General features: G+C 42.6%; 1 protein-coding gene across 1 annotated transcript in view; it reads right to left on the bottom strand.

Moving 5' to 3' along the window:
- fubp3 (far upstream element (FUSE) binding protein 3) overlaps positions 1 to 10,332 on the bottom strand; it is a 24,644-nt gene extending 14,312 nt beyond the window's left edge. The window contains exons 1-2 of the mRNA XM_017460509.3: positions 10,094 to 10,332; positions 1,768 to 1,879 (exon numbers count right to left, since the gene is read on the bottom strand). Coding sequence (XP_017315998.1) covers positions 1,768 to 1,879; positions 10,094 to 10,234 — 253 coding nt within the window. The 5' untranslated portion in view covers positions 10,235 to 10,332. The remainder of the gene's footprint in view (positions 1 to 1,767; positions 1,880 to 10,093) is intronic.
- Between the last annotated feature and the right edge of the window lie 3,436 nt (positions 10,333 to 13,768).

Here is a 13,768-nt window from a genome sequence, read left to right as displayed (position 1 = left end):
AAATAAAAAACATTTGTAATATCACCCCGGCCTTAACAAGCGCCACATGCGTAAAGGTGCTCAGGGAACACGTGCTCTCCCTCTCACTCTTTCACACACACACCATACAACGACAATATGATAAACACTGACAGTGTAACAGATTTTATGCAGAAAGTGTCTTTTTTTAAACACTTTTCTAAGAAACAATAACAATCGGTGATTTGATGCGTAATCATTTCCGTCACCGGCTTGTGTGGCAGTTTGTTTGTTTTTTTTTTGTTTTTTTTTTAAATGTTCAATCGATACCCCGACCTGACATTTTCCCACCAGGATCTCATACGGTGAAAAGTTCAAACCGTAAAACCGAAAGTCGTACGTTATTCAGCAACCACTTTTTACGTATACCTACCCTCGTCGGTTAGGTTTCCCAGGAAGCAAAACGCGGACTGGGCAGCGACCCGGCACTTTTTCTTGCCCGGTGCACTCGCTAATGGAGTGATCACACAAATACAAGCTTATTCGCTCGGCCCGTCGTTCTAAACATCATATCGGTGACTATTATCCGGTATATTTACGTGCATCGCGTCACGGTCGCTGTCTAATCTCTGCCAGTCAAGCTAAATAATCGCGAGAAAGGAAATCTGCACATGCTGTGTGTGTGTGTGTGTGTGTGTGTGTGTGTGTGTGTGTGTGTGTGTGAGAGAGAGAGAGAGAGTTTGGAGCTCATGGTCTGGCTCATGCACCGCACACAACACCCTCTCACTTCCTGAAACGACTTCAGGCAGCTGTCACGACGAAGGCCCGAGGGTTGTTGTTTTTTCCCCTCGTGGAGGAGCTTTAAAGCGAGCGAGTTATTGCGTCGTCCGTGACGGCCACGTGTCAGGACTCGGAGGCCCGATAAATCCCTTCTCTGTCCTTGCGGTGGCTTGGACTCTGCTGTTGCTTACACACTTAATTTACTTTGTGTGCCGTTGTGTAATCCCCACCAGAAATAACACTGAGCCGAGAGGCCGCGCACACCACACACACACACACACAACTATACCTACATGAGCACTACGGAGCTCTACACACAAAGATTGAGTGTCTGGTAACCTTGAAAACACCGAAACGTTGTTTTGTTGGTTCTTCAAGCCGAGCCGAGCGCCAAGACAAAACGGCCATCTTCAGCTTGTATGTAATAATCACCTTGACGTGCCATTATAAACCCTGAGACTACACAGAGAAGTTAAACGTCTCGTATCTACTTCCATAAATGGCCAAGGCCAACATATAGATTAAGAAAAAAAGTGGGCAAGGACCGGGCGCGGTCCCCCGTCCGAAGGCTGTTTTACAGAAAATTATTATTATTATTATTATTATTATTATTATGCATAACAAAGATACAAAGACTGTTACTTGACACGGGAAAAAAAATGTATGTATGTAAAATATATATATATATATGGAAGAAATACAAGTTCTATAGATCAAAATAAATAATTTAATGCAAATTAGTCAACTGTATTTAAAAGATAAATAAATAAATCAAAAGATAATGCAATCAATTTATATTAGCCATAATCTACTAAGCAAAATGACTGAAACATTAAACAAAAATCAATCGATAAATCAAAGTAAATTAACTGTGATGAACTAACTAAACACATTTCATTAGCTACAACATACCAAGAGTCCTAAATATAATATAGCAGGTTACAAAAACACTCGATGTCTCTTCCTTCCTCCCCCTCCCCCTCCCCCCCCTGCTCTCATTACGTCAAATCTTAACTTGGTCAATTTTACCTCCTTCATCTAGGGAGCGTTTCTGCCCTCCGTAGCCATAAATTGAGGGATCGACAACAGGAGAAGAGTGGTTCAGATGGGGCATCGGGTCTCCGCCCATTTTAGCCGCAATCTAAAGAAACGGCAGATTAAAATAAAATTGTTAAGAATCTTGGCACAGGAAGATGCAGTAAGATCAAAGGAAGTACAGCGTCGCAAAAAAAAGAAAAGAAAAAAAAGTGCACAACAGACGACCGATTGCCATAAAATAAATATTTTATATAAATATATATAAAATAAATAATTGAAATCTCAGTACATAACATACAAAAATAAAATACAATCTCTCCATTGTGGTATGTACATTTCATTTATATACACAAATTCATAGCACCAATATTATTTGAATTTTTTTTTTATATATATATTTACATATTCAAAGGTGAGGGATAAAAAAAAAAAAAAAAAACGAGAGACATTTGAATGTTTAGGACGCCACGTTGTTCTTTTAGCCAGCGAGCGCGTGTCGGCTGAGGAAATAAAAGTGCTCAGAATAGAGGCATGCTTTACAGCGCATAGCTTCTTTCCACAAACGTTTCGTATAAGTGAATTATTCAAGTCGCTGTTTTTCCTATGGCGGAATCTCAAACGCCGTCCTACGCTGGCGCAGTATACCATAATGTTACACCCCACGTAGAGCATGCAGCCATTTGGGATTCAAAACAATGCAAAAACAGCACAAAAAAAAAAAAAAGATTCAAATCTAGCTCCGCATCTGCGACAACAACAACACGTTACTGAGAGTTAACTTAACTAATAAAGAAATATTTTCACGTTTAAATCCATGGTTTATGCAAACGTTTCCATCAAACCAGCACGTGACCGGCCGCTCACGGCTCTCACGCGTGCGTGCGTGCGTACTAACAGACCGCCGTTGCCTACGCTTTTTATTTCGTTTCTGATTAAACGCCGCGGTACGTCCTACAGCCCGAAATACGAGTTATGAACGCGACTTTTGTTTAAAAAGCGTTTACGTTTAATTTACACGCGACAATTATACTATCTTAGCTAAGCCAGTCAAGCTAACGGTCCTAGCTACATGCACCAACGATCTCCGTTACTTCCTTCCAAGCTTTATTTTATTTCCTAACGTCTCTATACACGTTTAACGAGAGGTCGTATATGAATATTTATAAATCAGGGTTATAAAGTTTTTCTTCCGTTTCAGCGAGTCAAACAGTAAAAGGGAACTAATCGCAAGTGGGAACTAAAGTTGGGAACTGAAGAAATGTCAGACTATAACGCGTGCTCGGATTGGTCCGGGGACTCCTTCACGTTACTCGTTTGGAGTCGCCTACAACTCGCAGAGAATTGAGAACAACCCTATTTAAGATATTGCTCCGCCGCCGAAATCGCAGCTCCGTGTCGCGCACGTACGTGGAAGACGAACGGGTTTGTCCCTTGCTAGCGTGAGCGGAGGGTGACGTTCACGCCGACGCAACCCACCGCTAGCAGAAAGGCTTGTTTAACTTCTTCCCCACGTCAGCGCTCACGAAGCATCCGGTCTCGATGGAGCGAAATCGATACGGCGCGTTTAATAACGGACGATTTTCGCTTCTCTTCTTACCTTTAAACAATTGTCTCTCCCGCCTTTGTGACGAGATCGTAACTTAGAAGATAAAAATTTTTTTTTTAAAAACCATCATATTCTCAGAGCGAGCCGCAATAATCGCTCGTGCACTTTTCACAGGGGGAAGAATTTGAATAAAGTCACGTAGCTTCCGATCCGCAGTTTAGGCGTTCACGCTAAACATAAAAGTGAAACTCCACACAAAAGAAAGAGCATTCTTTCTGAATTGTTTCATCCATCGCTCCCCCCCCGCCCCCCGTGTTGTCTTTAGCCATTCAAAAGTATAGCCTTTCAGAAAATTACAGAAAATTGAGATGACTGCCTGGCGGCATGATTGATGGCTTTTCACAAAGGAAAGGACTCGAATAAAAAAAAAAAAAAAAAAAAGAAAAGAAATAAAATCAAAATATAATGTTTCCAAATTAGTGTCTCTCAATTAGAGGCTTGCGTCACCTTTAGAGATTCAAACTTTCTGATGCCTCAGAGAGAGAGAGAGAGAGAGAGAGAGAGAGAGAGAGAGAGAATAAACAAAAATTCATATTTACTTATTTTTTTAAACTATTTTTTAAAATTCGATTTGTATTATTATTCCTATTCTCATTTTTATCTTATTATTCTTCCTTTTTAAATTCTCCTTTCTTAACTATATTAGAGCTTGGGCTATATTGTACGTAAACAATCATGCCAATAAGGTACTCCGAATCCAGTTGAACTGGATTGAGAGCGCACGAGAGTAAGTGCAAGTGAGCGTTCCACATTGTCCCCTCAGGCTAAAGCTTCTTTCTTGGGAATGCTGGAATGCCAGCAATGCGAGCATGCGGATAAATCTGCTACCCAGGCAAGAAAAAGCCTCCGACAGCCGCTGGAGGAATTCGGACCCAACAACTGGCCACTTGTAACCCAGTGGCTCTTTGGAGCCAGGGCAGGGAAATGCAGTGGGGCTTCTGTGTCGTTCGTGGGGAAAGAGTAGTAAGGGTAGCACCCTAAAGGGCGCATAAACCGTATACAGTTCTGCTCTCTCGGACCCCGGCCCACGCATGGCCGTGATCGTGGTGTTTCGAACTCGCGATTCCCAGACGACGGGGTGGTCAAAGCATTCATCCACGCACCTTTTGACGACTTATAGGCAAAAAATAAATAAATAAATAAAAATAAAAAGGGTACCGACCCAGAATTCAGTCAAATCAAGACATTAAATAGGTTCCCAAGCGTCCAAAACACAGGACTGGGCAACACGGAGCTTTTACTTGGCTGGCTAATGAACCGTCTACCCAAGCAACATCACTACAACCAATCACAGAGTCTTTCACGGAAACGCTTACATTTTATTCACTGGTACTCGACTTGGAATCAACATGGAACGTATTTTATACTTTATTTATTTATTTTTAATCAAATGAACAAAAGCGTCGTCATATTTGGTGTCCCTGGTCCCGAACGCTCGTTAGATCCGAGAAAACTCGGATCGTGATGAAATCATTACTGATGCAAGAAGCGACGATGCGAGTCAGCTGGTGCGCTAGAGTCCAACTGCCTACCTACAACAGGTGTGGTGTCTTCATGCCAAAGTCAGCCCTGTAACAGCTGTCATTAGACTGAAGTACAGTGTGTGTGTGTGTGTGTGTGTGTGTGTGTGTGTGTGTGTGTGTGTGTTTGTGCAGGTCTGGCTCGGCTTGAGCCGTAAACGTGCTGATAAGATGATGACTTTGACCATGACTGCAAACGGAGCTCGATTACAAAGGGACAGTGTACAATCAAATCGTTCTGTAGCTGCTGAAACCGTGAGTGCTTCTGGTAAAACTTCACACACACCGCGCCACACGTCAGCTTCTGAAAACACGACGCGCAAACGGTGTACTGGATCTGAACGGGACGGCCGACAACAGACATAAATTAAGCGTCAGGGAGTTTTCTCGTATAAACCGGTAGCCACGTTGTGTTTGGCGATCTTGCTTTTCCATGCAGGCTGTAAAATCTCGCTGGCCTCGTGCCCAGTTCTATTTTCACTCAGGGGGACTTGATAAAAGCTCAACGTGTGGACAGAAATGGACAAAAGAGAACTTTCAGAAACCTGGAAGCTGAGTGTCATGCAAGGGGAGGGGGGGGGGGATAAAAACTGCAAGCCAACACGTGCAAGTCTTCAAACTACGGCACAAAGCTATTTGTGTGTGCGAGCGCCTGTATTCTTAAGAAAGTCTTTTATGTTGCTTCAGCAACGCAAACTATACATGCTTCTTAAATATCCACAAGCTTGGAAATATCGTAGTAGTAATATCTAAAAGGTCTAAATAAAACAAGCTTCCTGTCATTTAATAAAACATCTCAACAGCAAAACACAAAAATGAGTGCTTAAATGCTTAAAAAGCACTCCGTGTTTAATTTACACCCCTTTTTTTTGGACTTGGCCGAAATGTAACCCATCGCCCAAGAGCTATTCAGTGCCTCAAGTTTGCCATTTCAGTTCTGTGCTGCAGCTACAAAGCTAATGTAGCTAACAAGTGAAGGGTTTCTCTTTCAATCAAAAGCTTCCCAATAAATAAGTCAAACAGATATTTATACACTTGCTTCAAACGAGAGTGTTAGGCGATGTGCTGCTATTTTACTCCATATTTACTGAATTAGTGGGGGTATATTATCATCCACATAACCTCAAACTTCACTGAGGTAAAATACACACGGAGAGATTCTGGTTATCCAAGATGGCCGCCCACATAACGTTACAGAATTGAGCTAGACACAGTGACGAGGAACTGGACATGTACATCTGTCATATTTTCACTAAATAAGACCGATCTCTATTAGTCCTGTAGCTCCTGTGTATGTGTATATATATAAATAAAAAAATTAAATTTACACACACACACACACACACATTATACAGGTGCAGCTCAAATAATGTAAATATTGTGGAAAAGTTTGTCCCCTCCCCGCAATTTAATTCAAAAAGTGGAACTTTCATATATTCTAGGTTCATTACACAAAGTGAAATATTTCAAGCCTTTTTATTTTTTTATTTTAATCTTGATCACGGCTTACAGCTCATGGAATTCAAAAATCCAGTATCTCAAAATTTTCGAATGAAGAATTTATAATGCGGAAGTGTCGACCTGAGAAGATCTCTAATCAGCAACTCAAAACACCTGCAAAGGTTTCCTGAGCCTTTAATCTCTCAGTCTGGTTCAGCACACACACACACACACACACACACACACACACACACACACACACAGGGAAGATGGAAGTCAATGTTGCATTTGATTTGGAAATCAAGGTTCCGGAGTCTGGAGGATGAGTGGAGAGGAACAGAATCCAAGCTGCTTGAAGTCCAGTGTGAAGTTTCCACAGTCAGTGATGATTTGGGTTGCCAAGTCATCTGCTAGTGTTGGTCCAGTGTGTCTTCTCAAGTCGAGAGTCGATGCAGCATCTCCCAGGAGATTTTAGACCACTTCATGCTTCCATCTGCTGACGAGCTTTATGGAGACGCTGATTTCCTTTTCCAGCAGGACTCTGCACCTGCCCACAGCGCCAAAACTTCTAGTAACTGTTCTACTGACCGCGGTGTTACTGTGCTTGACCGTCCAGCCGTCTCGTCTGACCCGAACCCCACAGGGAATCTATGAGACACCCCAGACCCGACAATACAGACGAGCTGAAGGCCGCCATCAAAGCGACCTGGACTTCCAGAACACCTCAGCAGCGCCACAGGCTGATCGCCTCCACGCCACGCCGCATCGACGCAGTGACACGTGCAAAAGGATTAAAACCCCGACCGAGCATCAGCGCGTAAATTAACACACTTTTCACAAGGTCGACATTTCTGTATTCTAAATTCTTTATTCGAATACTTTGCGATACTGGAGTTTTGATTTCCGTGAGCCATAATCATAAAGATAAAATATATACACACACACACACACACACACACACACATTTCACTTCATGTGTAATGAATCTAGAATATATCAAAGTACAATTCCATGAATTAAATTTGGGGGGGGTGTGTGTGTACTTTTCCACGAACTGGTACGGCGTAAAGTGTGAAACTCGATTACAACTTGCTTTGGAAATGTGAACTTGATTTTTTTTACTTTTGTTGTACTGCTGCTTTTAATAGACGGGTAAAAAAAAAAAAAAAAAAAAACTTGAAAAGGGCTTTCAATGCACTGACTTCAAGTCATTACGACGTTTCTAATCACCGTCTATACAGCAACCTGAACCCTATCACACTGAGGCTCAGGAAACACCGTTAGAAAAGTTTATTATTTCAGGGTTATACCGGAAAAGTCCAGAATTTTCCAGGCACCCTGGAAAGTATGGAAGCTATAAACGAGGAAAAGTACGGAAAAAAAGCAAGACACCAATGCGATATTCCTAACACATCAGGATTCATGTTTACGTCGCCTATGACAACGTTAGTGAGTTCTAACACTTTGGGTGCTGGGAAATTCTCAAATCCGATTGGTCAGAAGGCGTGGATTCATCCTGCTTAACGCGCTCGTTCGAACGCGTTATCATTTCTATAGTATTGAGAAGCTTTCTGTAAGAACACGCTGATCAGACGTTTACGGAAGGAGAAGTCTCCAGTGTCGGCGCTTTGCAGCAGTCAGAGGTAAAGGTACGTTCACATGTACAGCGATTCCAAATCTGCATAGCGTTCAGCTTTTCTGAACTCGGTCGCGTCTCTGGACACGCCCACATCTAGTCGGCAGCTCTCGTTGAAAACGACGTCTCTCTGGCCGCTGTAGGTGTGAACGTACCTTGAAGCTGCAACTTGATGCTTTCCGACATCTTCGGGACTCGGTAACGTACGCCGTGTTTTTGTCTTTCGGGTTAAAACGTAGAGGCCGATCGGGGAAGGTTTTCGTTTATAGCTGCTGGGTTTGCGCGACGTGACGTCACGTCACGTCGCCTTCTACATGATATGCAGTGCTCCGATTATATCGGATTACTCCACCTGGGAACCTCGATGCGTCCTCGTGCAGGATCTCCACGACGTAACCTCGAGTCAACACAGGAGATCATCGCGAGCAGGGAAACATTCATCATCACACAAGCTGCTGTGACGCAAGTGATGAGAGGAGAACCACCGAGCTTTCACGGACGTTGCCGTATACGTATAAGTAAACGGTCCGCACTATTATATAGCGCCGTTTAACTTCTAGAAAGCGTTTTACACGGTTTCTCATCCACACAAATTACGGCAGAGTTGCCATGCAAGACGCTGACCTGCCGTCAGGAGCGACTCGGGGTTCAGTGTCTCGCCCGAGGACACTTCGGCATGCGGAGGGACGGATCAGTGGACGACCCGCTCTACCACCTGGACCACATCTGCCACGAATAAAGTTGCGGTTCAATAAAGCACTATTAAGAGTCACTCGGCTTCATGATTAAACCCCATCGTTGATTATTTTCCTATACGAGCACATCACGTCGGGTTTATTTCCAACTTAAGATGATCCTGGAGGCAAATTTAAAGTGAGAACTAGTCACTCACAGCCCTGGTGGGATTTGTTTGTGCTGTTTTACTTTTTACGCAATCAACTGTGTGTTTACTCTTGACTGAGCGAGTTTATGAAAGCTGCCAAGAGCAACTCAGCAATCAGGTGGTTTGCATTCAGAGGTTTATTAATTTACCCAAATTGCACCGAGGCCTTGAGCTGGAGGAGGAGAAGAGGGAAGGGGGGGTTAAAAACAAAACTTTCGTGTGGTGCAAATGGCCGTGTCGTACACTCCAGCACTCGGATATATACACACACACACACAAGAGTCCAAACCTGGTTAAGACGCAGCTGATCGCGCGTGCTCGCTTCACTTTTTGAACTTTTCCTCCCCCTCCTTCACGTGTTTGACGTCTGTTAGCCAAGTTAGCAAAGTTCCCTCCCAGCCACATGCTAAATCCTAGTAGCAGGCCGATATCCTCAGTGACACAGGCACAGAAAGATGAAGAAAAAAAACACACACACCCTCTCAGCGCGTGCGAGTTTCCTGAAAGTGCGGGGTTTTAAAACTTTACTTCACGTGCTGATGGCGCGCGCGTGTAGGATTATTTCCATGAAAGTCCTTTTTTTTTCTCCCCCCACCTTCTCCTTGGAGTAAATAAAAGCACCGAATAAAACTAAACTACACCTGGTGAGGGGGGTAACATGTACACGACTAAATTCAACACGGAAATCTTCATACGAGTTTAAACACGAAGGAAGAAAGGCTTCGCGCGTGTCATGGTGTTTCGCGTGAAATCAGGTGCTCGAGAGGCTTTTGCGGAACTAGGCCACACTGGGTAGCATGTAGCTTAGCATTTAGCTTAGCAGCTAAGTAACTTTTACAGCGTTGCAACAGGTTGTTCCTGTGTGTGTTTTGGTGTTTTAAAGAAACTTTCGGCTCGGACAGTTTGAAAGTTGTTCAGCAGTCACGTCGAGCTCTGCGCGCGTGTCTCGGCAGAGCTCGTGCAGTTGTTTGTTTTGTTGTCGTTGTTTGTTCGGGACGCAAAGTCTTTTTTTTTTTTAATCTGCACACAGCTCCTTACGTGCAAGTGTGTTAAGTTAGCCCGTTAGCTAGCTTGGTTAACTAGCTAGCTAGCTAGCTATGTTGGTGTCCGTGTGTGTACAGGAGCGTGTCGGAGCTGTTGAGGTTGCGCCGCTTTAAAAAAGAAAAAGTTCACTCCTGAGAAAACACTTCCGTGCCTTAACAGCTGCGCTCGCGCACTTAAGTTAACGTTACCTGTCTCGCCCGGTGCAAAGCGTCGGCGAAGCCGTCTGTCTTCATCCCGGGCTGAGCCACCGCTGCTGCTGCCGCCGCCGCCGCTGCTGCTGCTACCGAGGCCTGTCCCTGCGCCAGCTCCGCCATCATCATCATCATCATCCTCCTCCCTCCTTCTCTAGCACCACGGCGGCAGCTCACGCGGCAACACGACGAGCGAACGAGCGCTGAGCGAGGCCGACCCAGGAACCGGAAACGCGTCGCGCTGCTAGGAAACAGCGCGAGACCACAGTGTTTTGTGTGTTTTTTTTTTTCTTTCTCCCCTTCCTACACACTCAGCGCTAGCAAGCTAGCTACGTTCTAAATAAATAAATGAATAAAAAATACGTCAGAATGTGACAACCTCCAAATTGTCGACTGAAATGAATTCACTTACATTTACTTCAGTTATCAATATTAAATCCACATTTATTTACATAAATGATCAATGTATTCATAGTAGGGGGGGACCCCCAAAACATTGACTGGAATAAAGTTGGTTTGGTTGGACGTTCGATATTCGCGGATATGAGGAAATTAAGGGACCGTCTCTAAAGTTACATACGACTTTGTTATACACGTTCCTAACCTCAATAGCATTTGAAGCATAGCATTTCACTACCGAATGGGCCCATTCACAAAATATACCATAATTTAAAGCTCAATAGCATTTGAAGGGAATGACATACAGTCATGAAGCCAACTGTAAAGTGTTCATCTATGTGTCAGTCAGTGTCAGTCGAACACTTTACAGTTGGTTATATGACTGTACGTCATTCCCTTCAAATGATATTGAGCTTTAAATTATGGTATATTTTGTGTATGAGCTCATGCAGTAATAAAATACATGGCAATATTTATATATGATTTAATAGTTTATTTTGTTAAATATCAGAAATCTAAGAGGTGTGCGTTATAGCTGACACCTAGATGAACAGTTTACAGTTGGTTATATGATTGTAAGTCATTCCCTTCCAATGCTATTGAAGTTAGGAACTTGTTTAAGAATGTCGTATGTAACTTTAGAGACGGTCCCTTAATTTCCTCATATCCGCGAATATCGAACGTCCAACCAAACCAACTTTATTCTAGTAAAACATTGAAGATATTTTACCTCAAAGTCAGACAGGAAAGAAACAAAACTGCCTCAAGAGTTAAAGGATAATGTATTGTATGTTTTATTTAATTTATTTCATTCTTGTCAATACACGTCTATTTCTTTTCTTCTTTGTTTTTTCTTTTTTTTTTTTTACTCTACACTATATGGCCAAACGTTTGTGAACCCCAGTCCATCAGTCATACCACATATGCGGTTCTTCCCCAAACTGTTACCACAAAATTGGAGGCACACAACTGTATAGAATGTCTTTGTATGCTGTAGTATTACAATTTCACTCCACTGGAACTAAGAGGCCCAAACCATTTCCAGCATGACAATGCCCCTGTACACAAAGCGAGCTCCATGAAGACATGGTTTGCTGATGTTGTTGTACAAGAACTCGAGTGTCCTGCGTAGAACCCTGACCGCAACCCTACTGAACACCTTCGGGATGAACTGGAACACCGACTGCACCCCAGATCATCATGCCTGACCTCACTAATGCTCTTGTAGGTTAGATAAATGAACACAAATCCCCACAACCACGCTCCAAAATCTAGTGGAAAGCCTTCTCAGTAGAGTGAAGGTTATTATAACTGTAAAGGGGACTAAATCTGGAATGAGATGTTGGTGGGATGGTCAGGTGTCAACAAGCTTTTGGCCATATGTTGCATAACCACCTGTCAATACATTTTCTTTGAATTTAAGCTGTGCTTAGAGTGTTATAATAGTGTTCTTGTCAGAATTAGATAATTACATATTTAAATCATTACAATTAAAATGTTAAAATGGCATTAATGTTTAAAATTGATAGTGCTGTCTGACATACTATTTGGTATGCCGGTTTGGTGTTTTGATAACTCCTGTGTTTTCACTTTGTCCTTGTTTAATAAGTAAGGGATCATGAAGTATATTAAATTCCACTTATACTACAGCGATTATCCAGAGATTCATTTTTGTAATTAGTTGAAGAAATACGCATCATATTTTGAAACGTCTATAGTTACGTTCAATGTTTTTCATTAAACATCCATGAGGCTAGTTCATTCCTGTTATCACTTGCAATATAGCAGCTATAAATTGTCAGTGCGTTATACAGCTATAAAGTGGCATTACTTTACATCAACACCTTCTGACTAAACAGATTTGAGAATTCAGCAGGGTTCAATTTAATTCAAATTTTATTGTGATGGATTTTCAGTGGATCCGTAGACAGGATGAGTGGGCCTATTTGTCTAAAATCGGTTTGTTAAAATCTTTGCTTTTCTCAGGCTCTGGCGTTATATATGTAAACTTAATCTGAGAAACAATTGTAGAGGAACGTCATTAAGCTACATAAAAATGTACCAGAATGTCACCTGTTAAACACAGGCTGGATTGTAGATATCGGTTCATTCTGCATTAAATGGAAAATATGCGCATCAATGACTGCCAGCTGTGAGATGCCATTTTGTAACATTTATTCATGAAATAACAGAAAAAACTCTATTTACAGATCCTAGAAGTTCTGAAAACATGATACCGTTGTAGAGACAGTCCGCATTTAGAGGATGAACTAACTCGGAGTTTCCCTCATCCTGCACATGTGGAAGCGTCTAACATTGAACATCTGGAGGTTTCCTGGGTATTTTTGGAAGAGGTGCAAGTAAAATGTGTTAAAATAGGCGCAAATCTGAAGCCTTCTTATGCAAATTATGGATGGCCTTTGCCTTCTGGATTTCGTTCACCCTACGACCGGGAATATGAGCTTTTGGTATGTGGCACTAAATATTGTGAGAAACATCAAGATCAAGCCCTGGGAAGAAGGCTTCAGCTGGGAGGCACGACAGTACAGTAGGTAAAAATGATGAAGGGGCAGAGTGTTACAGTTTTGTAGTGAAATAGAAAAAATAGTTGAATTAATTCCATAAGCAAGCCACAGGGTGTAAAATATTACGCATTTAAAAGTCATACATATGGAGTTGGCTCATTTTTGCTCCGTCATGCGTTGGGCGTTGTGTGATTGTGTGAGTAATACAATTTTTTTCCTTCTCTGTTAACCTCAGGCATTTGTCACCTCCAAAAAACACAGGAAGGAAATTCATCAAGGGGTTGCCCTTACCTCCGCCTAACTCACACATCCAGATGAAACCCCCCCTGTTTGCCAAAAGTGAGATCTGAGCTCAGCTATTGCTAACATGTGGCTCTGCGCTGAATTCCAACTCAGGAGCAGGTTGGGCTGCAAAGTCAAACCCTTGCATCAAAGAGCCCGTCACAACCGTTATGAACTAGTTCGTCTGGAATGATGATCTAAAGCAGGTGTGAGAAGGGCAGACGTGGTGAGAAGAGTGGGACTGCAGGATAGGGATAACTGCACATCAGTAATCGTAGACCTTCTCAGGGCAGTTAAACATCAGTACAGGGCTGATCAAGTGTCAGACAACAAAAGACTCTCATTCAAATTCATGAATAATCTGCATGTGTGTATCAACAGATGAGTGAGAGTCTGAGTTGAGTGCAAGAGTGTTTCAAGACGTCTGGGATGGCTGCCAAACCACAAAATCAGAACTTTCTCTGCC

This window comes from Ictalurus punctatus, chromosome 28, assembly GCF_001660625.3.
Source record: "Ictalurus punctatus breed USDA103 chromosome 28, Coco_2.0, whole genome shotgun sequence".
NCBI classification, from domain to species: domain Eukaryota; kingdom Metazoa; phylum Chordata; class Actinopteri; order Siluriformes; family Ictaluridae; genus Ictalurus; species Ictalurus punctatus.
This window is presented reverse-complemented; position numbering and strand designations above follow the sequence as displayed.